Source organism: Anabas testudineus, chromosome 22 (assembly GCF_900324465.2).
Source record: "Anabas testudineus chromosome 22, fAnaTes1.2, whole genome shotgun sequence".
NCBI lineage: Eukaryota > Metazoa > Chordata > Actinopteri > Anabantiformes > Anabantidae > Anabas > Anabas testudineus.
The window spans coordinates 8,492,197-8,506,840 of record NC_046630.1 but is presented as its reverse complement, the minus strand read 5'-3'; the positions used below and the strand labels follow the sequence as shown (position 1 = coordinate 8,506,840).

General features: G+C 44.3%; 1 protein-coding gene across 5 annotated transcripts in view; it reads left to right on the top strand.

The window, feature by feature from the left end:
* meis2a (Meis homeobox 2a) overlaps positions 1-14,644 on the top strand; it is a 77,037-nt gene extending 62,393 nt beyond the window's left edge. For 2 of the 5 annotated variants that reach the window (XM_026339918.1, XM_026339917.1), the window contains exons 10-12: positions 7,052-7,110; positions 8,842-8,952; positions 12,758-14,644. In XM_026339918.1, coding sequence (XP_026195703.1) covers positions 7,052-7,110; positions 8,842-8,952; positions 12,758-13,056 — 469 coding nt within the window. In that variant the 3' untranslated portion in view covers positions 13,057-14,644. Of the gene's footprint in view, positions 1-7,051; positions 7,111-8,841; positions 8,953-9,454; positions 9,548-12,757 lie in introns of all 5 variants that reach the window. The other 3 variants (XM_026339920.1, XM_026339921.1, XM_026339919.1) reach the window with 3 other exon arrangements.

Genomic DNA, 14,644 nt, shown 5'->3' with positions numbered 1-14,644 from the left:
CATTTATATGATAGCAGTGAGAAGTGGATGGAAACGAAGATTATACCTGCCTTTCCTGCTGAGACACACAAAGGAGCCCAACAAGCCTGGCATTGTGGGAAAATGGGAAGCCTGGGCAATGGGGGTGGCATTCTTCCCAACTGAGAAAATGGGGTGATCTTGTAAGCACACCCTCTCATCTCAGGAGAGGTGATGGGTAGACCACAGTAATGATAGTGCTGGATTCATCCCTGCTTTTATTTGCTTCTATTCTTCCCCTCTCTCCTCTGTGCATCTCCTGAGCGTCTGTGTGTGTACGCCAGCCTGCCAGCACATCTCTGTTCTATTTCTTCCTGGCCCTGCATGAAAGCAGGAACCGCTCACCCACCCAAAAGGTGAGAAGCTGGCTTATGAGAAATGAGCGTTACCTTCCAGCGCTGACAACCTCTGTCGTGCGCTGTGTGCCGGACCTTTTGACGAGGGCTAATGCTGACACATGTTGAATGTTTTCAGGTGTTTTTTTTTTTTTTTTTTTTTTTTTGGAAAACAGAAAACACAGTTGTTGGTCCCCTAGCTCCCGGGCAGGCAGAGAATACCTTTTGTGCACCTATGCACGTTAATAAGGTGTTGTCTTAAGGGAGAGGGTGCAAGAGTAAGAGAAGCGAGGTCTTGCTAACAAGGGAGGTGTGGATCACCTCTTTCCTTAATCCCCCTGTCTAATGGTGATAATCAAAAATAATAGTGTTAAGTAAGTAAAAAACATTCCAGGGCAAAGGTGCCAGCCTCTGAGGAAAGAGAGGCTAATGATGGGAAAAATTACGAGACTGTCTGGGAGAAAGAGAAAGAAAGAGAAAGAAGAGATTATTCCACCCTACCTCTTAAACATCAGAAAACTGGTAGAGCTAGGCAGGTTAGCCATGCTGGGTTGCTACAATAAGGTCTCTTTCATACAGGTGTGTTGACGCCTGGGGCAGGCTTGGCCTCGGTCCATTCCATTCACCCTGGCTGATTTGAACAATAACTATCATATCTCTAAAAAAGAAGGGAGGGTGAAGCGTCAAGAAGGAGATGCCTGAAAGCTGTGTCCGGGCCAAGAAAAACCCCCGCTGCCGTTGTCAGAGCTTGTTGATGTTGTAGGAAGGAAAGAATGGGCAAGTTTTTTGTTTTTATCTCTCCCCCTCCATAACCCCCACAAATTTCCCTCTTCTCCTTTCTCTCCCCTCCACTTCTGCATCGGATCTGGTGTTTTTGTGCTGCAGGACAGAGTGTGGTGAGGAGACAGGGGAACAAAGTGCTGCTGTGTGGAGCAGCAGCTGCTGCTTGCCAGATCAAAGGGGCAACAAGCGTGGTCTTCCTGGCCCAACGTTGCTCTGGAGGTGTTTGATGGACAGTCAACAGCTGGGGCCGCACAGCCCGCCATGTAGGGGTCAGGCTGCTGGACTGCAAGGCCCAAGGGTGACATGCCCTCGCTGGACAGGAGAGAGAGGCAAAAAGTATTAGTTGAAGGGTAAATAGTGGGAGAGATGTCAGTGTTTGTTTCTTATGCTGTTTGTACAGTTATATCTGGGGTTATTGCTATTATATTTATATCATTCAAATGATAGGGCTTAATTATAGGGCTTTACTGTTTTGTGATGAGCCATTGAGTTCTCGCATATTCATCATAATGCACAGGCGGTAGCTAAAGCCTCATTTTAAGGATAAAACCATCACTAGCATAGCATTACGCTTCACACTGCAGTATTCCACCTCTTTGGTGCTGCCAGAAAATCAGGTCGAAAAAAGAGAGACAGACACAGAGCAAGCATGCCGCAGTGCTATTGATTTATTTTAATTAGCTGCTCGTTAAATCGTGTCAGTTTGCAACACAAATATATAATTCTTTGTCTGATTTTCCACTCGAGTCTTAATGACTCGTACTCCCTGGGTTTCAGAGAGGAATGACTTCTGCAGCTAGACTGACAGAGCAATGCAAATGTTACTCATATAGGGCTGGGGGGGGGGGGGGGGGGGTGCCACAAAAGGGCAATGAGCGGAGTAATAAAAAGGGAAAGAAAAACAGGTCAGTGAAAGTCCATGGAGGAGAGGTGAAACAGTTCCCCTTTGAGAGGCAGACAAAGGAGTGTGGAGGGGGGAATGGAAGCACTGTGGATGAGGGAGAGAGAGACAGAGGTAAAACTATGTAAACACAGTGGCTGCCCTAAACGTGGGCCCTCTCTGACGTTCCTAAAAAACGATCTTGCCTCGCTCCGTTTCACATCTGCAGTAAATCAAACACGGGGCTGAGGTAATGTTCGCCCGGCTTATGTCTCTTGACTCCTGTTTTAACTTAAAGAAGGGAATGAGGAAAAGAAATAGGGAAACTCTCTTATACGATGAGCTTGAGGAAGGTTCCTCGCTCTTTTATCACCATTCTGGACGAGTGGAGCTTGTCAAAAACCCCTTTGTGGTAGTTTATAAAAAATCCACTGATACTGTAGTTTCAGTCGGATGGCAAGCTATGTGTAAATGGTTACGGTGGGCAGTTAAGACCCCTGTGATCTGATTCAGTCAATGTTGCTGACACTACAGTAGATCAGTGTTGAGATTCAGTAGCAGACTGCCCCACTGTGTGACCAGTGTGCGACCAGACCATAATGAGTGTTTGCTTATACTAAACACCCTTCCTCATGGGGTTAATTTGCATGCACTTCCCAGTCAAAGGACATTGAGTGTTTTTACTCCTTTCTATGTATCATTCCATTCTTGGCGGAGAGGAGCAAACTAAAGCCTTCCTCCTTTGATTCTAGTAAGTTGTGACTCAGTCGCTGGGGGTTTGGAATCTTTATTTCTGTCTGAAGTGGAAGTATGGAAGCAATGAGTTTTAATAGGAACCAGAGGACAGTCATGTTTGCAGTGATCAGGGACTGACTTTAGCACGTTCTTGTTCAGATTGTGTTGCATCTAATCTTCCTGCAAAGACAGACAAGGGGCCACAAATTGGACTGACAAATGGAAACTTCCACTCCTGTCCTTGGCATATGAGTTGTCAAAATGGGAACGTGTAGGTCAGCCACGGAAACAATAAGCTGTCAACGATTTCTGTCTCACAATCTCAAAGCCACAGTCTCTCTGCACGAATCTACATTTGGCACAGTTTGGTGCTCATTTCTTGGAGACGACATGATAAGTATTTCTTTAGCATTTTTCTCGTGTCTCACTCTGGCTCAGGCTCAGTTTCTTTCTTTCATCACAAACTCGTCAAACAAGTGACCCCACTCCTGATTGGCTCGGGTTCCCTCCAATCTCAACAGCACCTGACCCGCCATGAAGCGAAGCTCGCTCTCTGTCTCGTCTTAAGTCCCTCGTACTCTCTCGCACTCTCTCTTGGCTGTGCTCCAGGCTAGGGTGGTTTGGCATGACTATTTGTCAGGGAAGGAATGCTGACAACAGGAGCAAGTTACCAGGTGTGGCTGCAAGTCAGTTAACCAGAAACAAGGCCTTTATGACAGATTGAGATGAGGAAGCAAGAAAAGAAAAGTAACTACAGGCACTGAGTCAGACAGACTGGTTCACTATGATTTCATTGCCAAAACTTTAGTAACCTTTCATAGAATTTGTCAACAAATAAGAGTAGACTGTGGGATGCACTGTGGATCCAGCCTTGCAGAGACTCCATGTCAAGTGAACTCCTGCTGTCCTGGCTCCAGCGTTCATATGTGTCTGTTATTGTTCTCTGCAACATGCACAACCACGACACTCGGAGCACTAGTAAACTTATCACTCTATATAATAACGGAGCTGCCTTCTTAGCTGCATGCTGTGTCTGTGCATACACAGGTGTTTGTGTGCACGTGTGACACCTTTTTCAGGGCATGTCCGCAGGAAGTGCTACTGTATGCCAATTGGCAGTAGAGTGTGAAGAATTCACTGACATGCACATACACACATATTGACTGACACGTGCATACATGTTCACATGCAGGCTCCAAAGCATGTGTATAGGTGCAAGAGCAGTTTTTGATATGCAACTTGAAAATGTGTTTAAGAGTTATTGGCTAGAACAAATTACTTGAACAGTGGTGGAAAACTGCTCCCCAGTCCACTTTCTCCTGAGCTAAAGCCCGCACATTCTGAACTGTATCCCAAGGAATGACCTCTACACGACCCTCTAACCTTCCCTTTAATTATTTGTTTGAAGACAGCATAGAGTTCCCATGCTGAGAGGTACCCTGTGTACTGTGTGTGTGTGTGTGTGTGTGTGTGTTGGTGTTTCTGTGCTCTTACACTGAGCAGAGGCAGGCCATAATAAGCTAGACCTCCAGATGTAGATAATAAAACATGGGCTTTGGGTTGGAGGTTTTTAGCTAGTGTCCCCTGTGAGTCTCCTGTGTTCTGGTTAACCTACAGACACACACTGACGGTGGTTGTGGTCGTGTCCATGGTGTCGATGTGTGTGTGGATTTACAGCACACATGTATGTTTTAGCGAGTGGTTGGGAATTCTGAATCCCTGTGGTCAACCTCTGTGCCTCTCTCAGATCCTTGGGTCCTTAGATCCATCCATCTATCTGTCTATCCAAGCTGACTCGCCTTCATCTCTGGAGGATTCCTAGCTGTGTTGTTCTGAGCACACACCATTAGCAGCTCACGGGTCGAGGGAAAACAGTGTTATCAGGCATGGCTCTGATAATCTCAATTGGCTTTACTCAGACTGATAAAAGGTGCTCTAAGGCCACAAGAGGTGCCCTTGGTCACCCCCCACTCTCTTCAGTGCACCGCATCGCCTCTCGGTTACTGTGGCAACTTGTGTAGCGTACAAAAACAGATCCTTTGTGTGTGTGTGGGTGAGTGTGTGATATGGCGGTGGTTAGCCAATAGGGGATGTTGACAAAAAGCAGGTCCATCTCAGGAGCCGCTTGAAGGGAAAATATTTGAATATCCATATGTTTGTTTATACAACAATGAGCTGCTTTCATGCTAAAAATTGTTATTTCAAAGAGCGCAAACACACTGATAGCTGAACATTTTCCTATATACTTTATCTTATACATTTCCTTTAAAAACCTGCAAAACACAGGCAGGAGAACATTGTTTCAAAAGAAACATTCAGAGAAAAAGACCGCACTTTGATCATACAACATAATCCTCAGCACTCGCTTCAGTCACTGGAAACCATATGGGCAAATTTAGCACCTGCAGAAGAACATTCCTAATATTATGTGTTTATGGTTATGTCCCAAAATAGGTAAGAATTCACATGGTTGTGATTTTGAGCCCCTTGGTGCATCTAGAAAGGGAGGACGTATATTTTAGCAGTCTTGAACTTTGAGCATAAAGACGGAGTGTAATATCAGGAATGTCTTACTGTTTACCTGCTCAGCTGGTTTTGATGCTGGAAGCGTCTTTCCCTCTCAAACACTGCAGGCATTTCTCACAACATAGCTATTTAAGTGAGTGCTTTGTCCCCTTTGTTCTACCAAAAAAATGCGTTCACAGGTAATAAAACTTTATCCTCAGTCGTCCTTTAAATCTCAAATCATGCATTGCAATCTTATAATTTCCAATCCAACACTCCAGTTCACGTACCCCACCGTCCTTCCTCCTCTTTCACTCTTTCTTAGTCTCATATGGATGTGTTTCATCTTTTTCTCTCAGGGGCCTACGGCACCCCAGCGTACCTGCACTCTGGATGCCCTCTGGCAAATGAGCACCGCATCTCTCTTTTCCCAACCGTGCATTTTGTATGTTTAACCATGTCACTTTGAGCCGGGCAGATTACAGGCGTTTAAATTCATTGGAGAAGGTAAGGGCAGGTATCAGGGCTTCATGGGGGATTAGGAGGCCAAATTGGTTCCAGCTCTCCCTTCCTTCTAATGACCAGTTCTTTAGCCGTACTGATGGTGCTGTGGCCTGTATGTTAGAAGAGGGCGGTGGAGCCTTTTTTTCCCCTTTCTGTGCTTTTTTGGTACCAGCAAAGGACTCCATGCTGGACAGCTCCAGTGTGATTTGAAACCTCTCTTTAATATAAACCACATGGTAGTACCTGTAGTGCTAAGTCCACATTACATTTTTAGTATGTGAAAGTGAACGAGAGAAAGACGGAGCACGAGAGCAAGAGGGTTAAAGGAGGAAGAGAGAGAGAAGGGTAAAGAGCTTGCTTGGCCTGAGTGTCCAGCTTGCGTTTGACACAGCCTACAAGGCATCCCATTCCAGGTTAAAAAGGTTGCCCCTGGCTGGCAGTCACCTCCAGATGACCTCCGGCTCTACACTGGAAAAGCCACAGGGCCGAGGCCGGCTGGGGAGGCTTTGTGGAGCTGCACTTATTTGCTGCTGTGGTGGTGATAAAACTTCAGACAGCCTAATTGATGGGCTCGCTGACATAACAATACCTTGTGAAAGCACGGAGTGGCCCATGCCTGGTCCTCATTTCTAGACAGCTGGAAGGGGAGCAGAACCCCCTACAATGCAGCCAGAGTAGGGGTCCCACAGAGGGGAATGGTGGAGGTGGGGGTGGAGCGGTGGCGAGTACTGAAAGGAACCATTTGTATCCTGCACTTTGCTAACTTAAAGCCTACTTTGAAATTCCAATGGCTGATAACGCTGCAAAAAACAGCATTGTTTTGGAGAAAGAGCTGACGGGATAATGTACACTACATAAAGTCGGTGCGCGCTACGTGCAGCTAAGAAAGACAGAAGGAGAGCGGGAGAAAGAGATGTGCCACGATGAGGGTTCTTCTGTGACCAAGCTGCACTTAATACTTGAGGAATGTCTCCCTGGTGCCCATAGCAACCAAACATAATCAAAAGCTTTATTAAAAGAGGGGGGAATAGATCATAAGGAACATTAAAAGTATCCCTCACTGGGTTCCCAAGTCAGCACACAATTGCCCTTTTGTTTGTTGCTGTTTTTGTTGTGAGCGCCTCTCTCAAGGACTCAGTGGCTAATGTTGCCATTAAGTCATGCAAAACTGTTTTGTCTTTGTGGTTGCTTGTGATGAATCTTTACTGTGTGTGAATGCAGGGTGATTTAACGTTTGTTTTTCTCTTCCCTCTGTCTCTCTCTCTCTCTTTTCTCTCTCTCTCTCTGCCAGGTTCATTAACGCCAGGAGAAGAATAGTACAGCCCATGATTGACCAGTCAAATCGAGCAGGTAAAAAAAAATGAATACATAAAAGTATGACCCAGCCGGCATACAGTAGAGTCCTGCTTCTCTTCCTTTACTTCCTCAGCATGAAGGCACCCTTTTCCAGATTCTTTACTGGCATGCACATCATGCCTAAAGGTCTGCCTTACATACACTCCCCCCAAAATTGCTTTCTACTGCCTCCTCTTCCTCTTCCTCTCCCTCCCTTCTTCCCCTCTTTCCATTTTCTCAATGAGATGTGTTCAGCAGTCGTGCGGGCCGTTTGCTGATTGACTCTAATAGGAGATTTCCCATTCTAAGTGGAGAGAGAGGTATATTAGCACTCTCTCTGTGAATTACTAATTGGACACAAAAGGAGTGCCAGAAATGCTAGCAGCAGTTTATGAGTTATCTCCTTTTTTTTTTTTTTTTTTAAGACCGTTTAGTTTTTAATTTTTTCACAGTACAGTGTTGGGGGGGGGGGGTTCCCCTTTGTTTTTCTGTTGTGCTTTTACTTTATCACTGTTCAGAGGTTTTATCTTAAATAGTCATTTGGTGCATTTCAAATTTCATGACTGCTACATAGTCAAATTTTCAGTTTAACAGTCCTAAAAGGAATATTTTCAGTCATTAAAATCAGCACTTAAGAGGGAGAATGGGTTTTTCATGATGCCTTGATTAAATTAGATCTGATGTTTATGCAGGGAGAGATTTGCATTTCTTTAAAACTGATTATCGAAAGCTTCATAGCATTATAAATAAGATTAATTGATAACACATTCATTTTCCATATGTATTGTGGTCAGATTATAAGCAGCAGAACCTGAGTAGTAAACATGCCTGTGCGATCCCGTGGAATGATTCAGTCACCCTAAGCTTCATTGACTATGGCATTACGGAAAAGAAGCCAAGTAATTTGTCTCAGGGAGGGAAAAGCTGTTTTTGTTGATTAGCAAGCTCCATGTCTTGAAAAGGTCTCTACACACCGGGGTGGAGATTGTTCAAACGAACATGAGCCATGATTAAAATTAGATGCACTTTCAAATGTGGGCGACTCTTTCTACAGTTGCAGCGCTTTTGTGTGGGATATTTGACAGCATGCAACCAATGTGTGCCAATCAACAGTCTCAAAAATAGCATGACTAAAAGCTCTTCCTAATTCTTCCGAATTACAGATTATCCAAGATAATACTGTTTTATTGCTAGAATACACTGCTCTGAAATGCATCAGTTCATTAGGGCTAATAATAAACAGAATGAGATACAACTGAGCAAATCAATCGCTACTTTATCTTCTATATCAAGACAGTTGTTCAGATAAATCGTTCATAATATTGAAGGATTTGGCAGGTTTAGATAATCAGCGTGTTTAGCATAGTATGCTGTGTTTAAGGGGAACTACGCTGTCTACAGAACTGACTGGGTAAATCGCCTGCTATGGCTAAAATTCCTCTCATCCTGTCAGACTGCATGCTTTCTTGTCTCAGTCAGAGAACAATGTATCTCCTGTGAGTACGGCTTTGAATGACACTGGATGCTCGTGTGCGCGCGTGTGTGTGTGTGCTTGCATGCAATGCATGAAGACCTACTGTATGCGTGTTTGCATGCCACGCGTCAGTCAATGCGGTCCACAAACATGAGCACAATGTCTTACAGTATGTTTGGGCTGGAGCTGGGACAATTGCTGATTGTCTGGTGTGTTTTCTCTTCTTCTCCCCTTCCCTCCCTTTTTCATGTCCACGTTTTGACTACAATCAGGTTTTCTTCTTGATCCTTCAGTGAGCCAAGGAGCAGCATACAGTCCAGAGGGCCAGCCAATGGGCAGCTTCGTTCTGGATGGTCAGCAACACATGGGGATCCGACCAGCTGGTAAGTCTGTCGGCCTCCTGTCTCTCCGTCATGCCTTCTTTATTAGACACCAGTTTCATCCTCAGATTCTGCAGAGATGATCGACACTGATCCTTTTACCTATAGCATGAGATTTGGTCTGCTCAGCATGGAGCAGGTCCCCAAGTCTGTCACCTAAACCTAATACTAACAAGTGCTGCACAACCACAAAATCACTTCTCTTTAAAAACCCTCTCACCGTTCCCCAGACTGTCTGCTGCCTGCCTTGCTTGTTTTTTCCTAATCTAGTGCATCTGGAAAATCCCTCACAAGCGACCATAAAAAAGGGATTTGTGGATTTGTGGAATGCAATTCACAATACTGTAAAAACATGACACTTCTTCACATCTTCTTTTTCTCCCACTCTTGTCATTTCCCCATCTAAAGCTAACCAAATTCATCTTCTCTATTAGTGGCTCTCCTCTGGACTCTGTGATTTCATACTCCTGCTGACCCTTTTCTGGCATTTATCTCTTCTTTCTAGGGCCTATGAGTGGAATGGGGATGAATATGGGCATGGATGGGCAATGGCACTACATGTAACCTCCATCTTGTAAAGCAAAAGAAAAAGGGGGAAGTAAGTACTGGGCTATTTTCCTTTTATTTTACACTTTGGGACTGTGGGGTTTATTTTTTTTTACCCACAATTCCCTTACACCACCTCTACACCATCTTACCCTGACCATAATTTAACAACAAGCTCCCACTCCCGACCATCAACAACTATGGGCTTGCATGCAGAGATGGTTTAGCAATATGCTTTAAGGCAAATGGGGGCGGCCGGTTGGATGAATTGAAGTCTTGGGAAAAATGGGGAACTGTCCTGGGACAGAGAGGACCCGACTTGTGGCGCCAGACAACAGGAACGACAACAGAAGAAGGAGGGGAAGAAACAACCTGGCATGGCATGCACAAATTTATTTATCACAACAGTGCCATCGCTCTCCCCATCCTGGACAGCCAATGCAAATGTTGGACATTTAGGGAAAAAATAACATCTCCTGGGGAAGGGGCTGACGGGGAGAAATTAAGCAGGCTCCAGTGAAGCGATAAAGAAGGAGAAGTGAAACTGTCCTCCGAGTGACATAAATCTGTCTGCGGAAGGATTGATGCCCAAATTATCTTATATGCAAAGACGGGAACACTGCAGTACATTACAGTCCCTGAGCGAGATATACGGGCCATGGGTGACATGGCCAATCCTTCACTGGGGGTTTGGTTTGAGCTGTGTAAAGGGAGGAATGAGCGTGGGGGGGCTGTGTGTTTTGATTATTTTTTACTGGAGGGAGACGATTTAAGGTGGGGTGGGGGCCGCCGCCGACTAGCCTGACCTAAGACTCGCAGACAAGAGCAGGGAGACATTGACTTAAATTTATAAGGTTGTAGACAGAAGCATGGCTGCCTCTAAAAGGAGGGGATCTCTTTCACACATACAGATGCAGCGCCTCTGTGTCACTGGCTTTCTGGTTGCCTCTCTTTCTCACACACACACACACACACAATCTCTATACAGCTAAATGGCAGCAGCCTGATTAAGCTGGTCATTCCGCCTCCTGCTAGTGCCACAGTGCTGACATTTGAAAAATCAAGACATATCACATCCCAAAGGCAGCAGGGCAGAAGAGATTTTATTTAACACCTAAACTCCCTTGCCCAATGAGGCACAGTATAATAACACTTACCTTGATTAAAAGAACCCTTTATATGGAAATGGAGACTGGATTTTCCAAAGGGTCACAGCAGCAATTCTGCCGACAGAGATCATTTCACCCCTCTAGCCCTTGCTTCCCCTCTCTCTCTCTCTCTCGCTCTTCCTCTGCTTCCCTCTGTCTCTCACTCGTTTTCTGCCATCCTCTTCCGTCTTTGCTAATGGCAGCAGAAAAAAAAAAAAAAAAGAAAAATCAGGAAGCAATGTTCCCTAAAACAGCCACACAGAGACAACATTTGCTCAGGTTGGCTAATTCTTAATATAGGGCTATATAATTTTGAGACTATTTAATTACGTAACATACTTTATGCTTCATGACCAATTACATTAATAGCTTAATACAGAGGAATATTATCCTCTCTTGATTTGATTACACAGCCACACAATATGGTATATTTGGTACTTAATTATGGCCAGCCATTGAGCAGGACTGCTGTGCCATAACACAAGTGCACAGACAGCCAGGGAGGCAGGCATGCAGTGATGGAGAAAGAGAGAGAGAGAGAGAGAGAGAGAGAGAGAGAGGCCCAGTCTGTCCTCGGTTATTGTCTTCAGATGGTTTTACCACTCTTGTTAATAAAGGAGGGGGGGTCTCAGATCTACTTAACAGAATGACTGCAGCTTACGAGACTGGAGATTAGCAGCTTACAGTGTCAAAAACATCTGCTGGGCCTTTTTAACAGGGGGCTGCTCTAGGTTACGTGGAGGTGAGGGCACCCATCATAACCCCGAATGATTTATTTATTTTATGACCCCAGTAGTGAGGTTTTAAGAGACCTGTTCTGACAAACATGTGCATTTCAAATGAACTGACATGGAAATGGAGTATTAGAAAATTGCACAGCTTTCAACCAATGAGACCGGTCATTAATCTCGGCCTTTGCTGTCTCTCTTTTCCTCTCTCCTTTCTGTCCTCCTCCTTTTCCCCCTCACCGGGGCCCTCCAGTGTAATTTCTTAATTGCAATGTACTAAGGTGCAGGAATGCAGAGAGTTAGCAGGCCTAGTGACCTTGCAGTGACCTCTCCCCTCCTATTACAGCTTCTAATCCCCCAGGGGTTCACATTACAAAGCAGGCCAGCCCAGACCCAATCCCAGAACCAGGCCCCCTGGCTCCAGCAGGACCCCCTGCTCTCACTTGTATCTCCCTAAGGTCCAAGCCTCCACACCAGCCATGTTCCTATACTTCAGGCCCAGGCTCCAGTAACAACCCCCCACATCTTGCTTTTTTTCTTTCTGATTACAACAAACAGCTGTGTGAAAAGCTAAACAGTGGCACTGCTGAGCCAGCTCTGTGACCTGGGTCCTGTCACAGTATGAGACATGCCAGCATGCTGAGGTCTCTACACATATAAAGTGGAGTCCACCTTAAGGGACATCAACCTACCCCACCTCCTTTTCCTTTCCTTTCTTTCTCTACTTCCTTTTATCTTTGTTACCCTGTCTTGCTGCTGTTTCCTAATCTTTTCTACTTTAGCTCCGAAATCCCCACTCTATGCATCAAAAAACAGTACTTTGTTTTTCTTAAAACGCTTTCATTCAGGGGTGGAACCGAGCCTTTAATACCCGCTGTCTTGCTGATACAGCTGAGTCCTAAAATATTTAATAACTTCTTTAAGGGATTCTAAATCAAATATGTTCACAGGAGCATGTCCCCATGAGAGAATGCCTATTCAGTTTGTCACTAAAGTCAGCAGGGGAATTGACTGTTCCACTTGTAAAAGTATTAGCACTTCTGCGCATCAATATGGCTGCTTGGTTTGCCTCACATCCTCCAGGACAAGAGCGTCTGTGGATGACTGAGGATCATTTTCCAACCTGAGACCTGACCACAACGCTACTGGGCATTGTAAACCACTCACCATAGCCTAAAATAACCCGGTGTAATAATGTCTCTCTTTACATGTAAAAGCTGAAGGTGCTGCAGTCACAGGCACAGTGTCATAAAACCCACTCGGCTCATTGTTGCTGATGTTCAGTTTAAATTAAATTAAGGCCCGTTAATGAAGAAAGGGGCTTGTCAAAGCCAGAGCCAGACATTGTTTTATTGACTGGCTTCTCCCGTTCTGTATTTCTCTCAGGTCTGCCAGGCGTGCCAGGGGAGTACGTACCTCAGAGTGGTCCTATGGGCATGAGCATGGCCCCACCCACTTACAACCCTCATCAGATGACCTCTCACCCCTCCCAGCTTCGTCACGGACCCCCGCTCCACGCGTACCTTCCCAATTACCCCCACAGCCACCACCCTCACCACGCCATGCTGATGCACGGAGGACCCTCGTCGCACCCAGGAATGGCCATGTCTGCACAGAGACCCCCTTTGCTCACTCCCATTGACCCAAGTACTGGAGGACAAGGCCTGGACATCCATGCCCAATAGTATAAGGGAACTTTGCTACCACGACAACAGCAGCTACTACGAGAAAACAATAAAAAAAGAAAATAGCAGCCCACAATAAATCCTATTTTGAGACTATTTTTAAGAATAAATAGTGAACCCTTTTGACCAGAATTTGACACTAAAGAAACAGAATTCCAGATGAGCTGTGATGCTTTTTTTTTACTTGTCAATTTTGTTACTTTCATCCAAACGGAGGACCAAGCTGACAAGAACACTTAGTAAAGTCTTGGGCTTTTGGTATAGATCAACAGAGGATGTTTTGACGTACAGTACATGTGTGCAAAGAACGGACTGACGCACACGCTCGACGAACACACACACACACACACACACACACACTCATGCTCATACATCATCATAAACACACTCAGTACACTTTCATGTGACAAACGCTTCGAAAATAAAAATCACTCTGGAAGATTTAAAAAAGAAACAACAGAAAGACTCCAAGAGTTATAACTACTGTAGTATAAAAAGTATAGACAAGTTAAAACTTGTGCATTTTTTTTTTGTTTTTGTTTTTGTTTTTGTTTTTGTTTTTTTGTTTTTGTTGATCACATGGTTTATGTTTCCTGAACTAGTTTTAGAATTAAAGGTTAACATTTTCTCTCTCACACTGTGTGTGCTCCTTCCTGGAGGAGAAACTGTCTCGCAGCACAGCACTACAAAAGAAAAAAAAAGGATAAAAAAACAATAAGAAGATGGAACATCTCAAAAAGGCTCCAAACCATAGAGGGCAATCAGGTCATGTCCCCCCACATAAGAACAGGGCATGATGGGAAAAGGCTGCTAAATGACACCGGATCTCTCCAGAAGATTCAGTTTGAACATTTGTCATGCCCCTCTTCTTCTTTTTTTTTGTTTTTGGTTCATGAATGAATGTTGCCCTGTAGGTTTTAAAGGAAAAAAAAAAGTTCTTCGTTTGAATTGCCCAAGCACTGGATTGTGTTGGTTTTATACATTTTTATTTTAATATTATTTTATTTTTTTGTACCCTGGACTCTCATTGGTAAGAGCCTGTTGAAGGAAGCTTAACAGTGGAAAAGCAACATCCTGCGCCGCTTCTTTACCTGCGGATCAACACACTTGCCATATGGACGATACTGACACAAACGTTGATTCTGTGGCACTGGAGAAGCATTTGATGGTTGATGCACCAAAAAACCCTAAAACTAAAAAAAATAAATAATGACAACAAAAAAAAAATGAAAAAAAAAAAACTTAAATTATGAACTCATGCTTTTGGGGAAAAAAAAAGCTGAGAGAATATTGTAACAAACTTCGTACAGAGTTCAGTCTATTAATTGTTTCATGTTAGATATTCTATGTGTTTACCTCAATTGAAAAAGAATGTTTTTGCTAGTTTCAGATCTGCTGTGGCATTGATATTGTATGTCCATGAATTCCTTCCTTTTTCAGCACGTGTTCCTCACTAGATGATAAGATGCCGTCTCCCTTAAGCTTTGTCAAAAATACATTAAATACTTGTATGAGGACTGTGACGTAATGTTTAAAAGGTGTTCAGTCACAAATGCTGTAATAAATATTTCATTTTTGATTTTTGTTA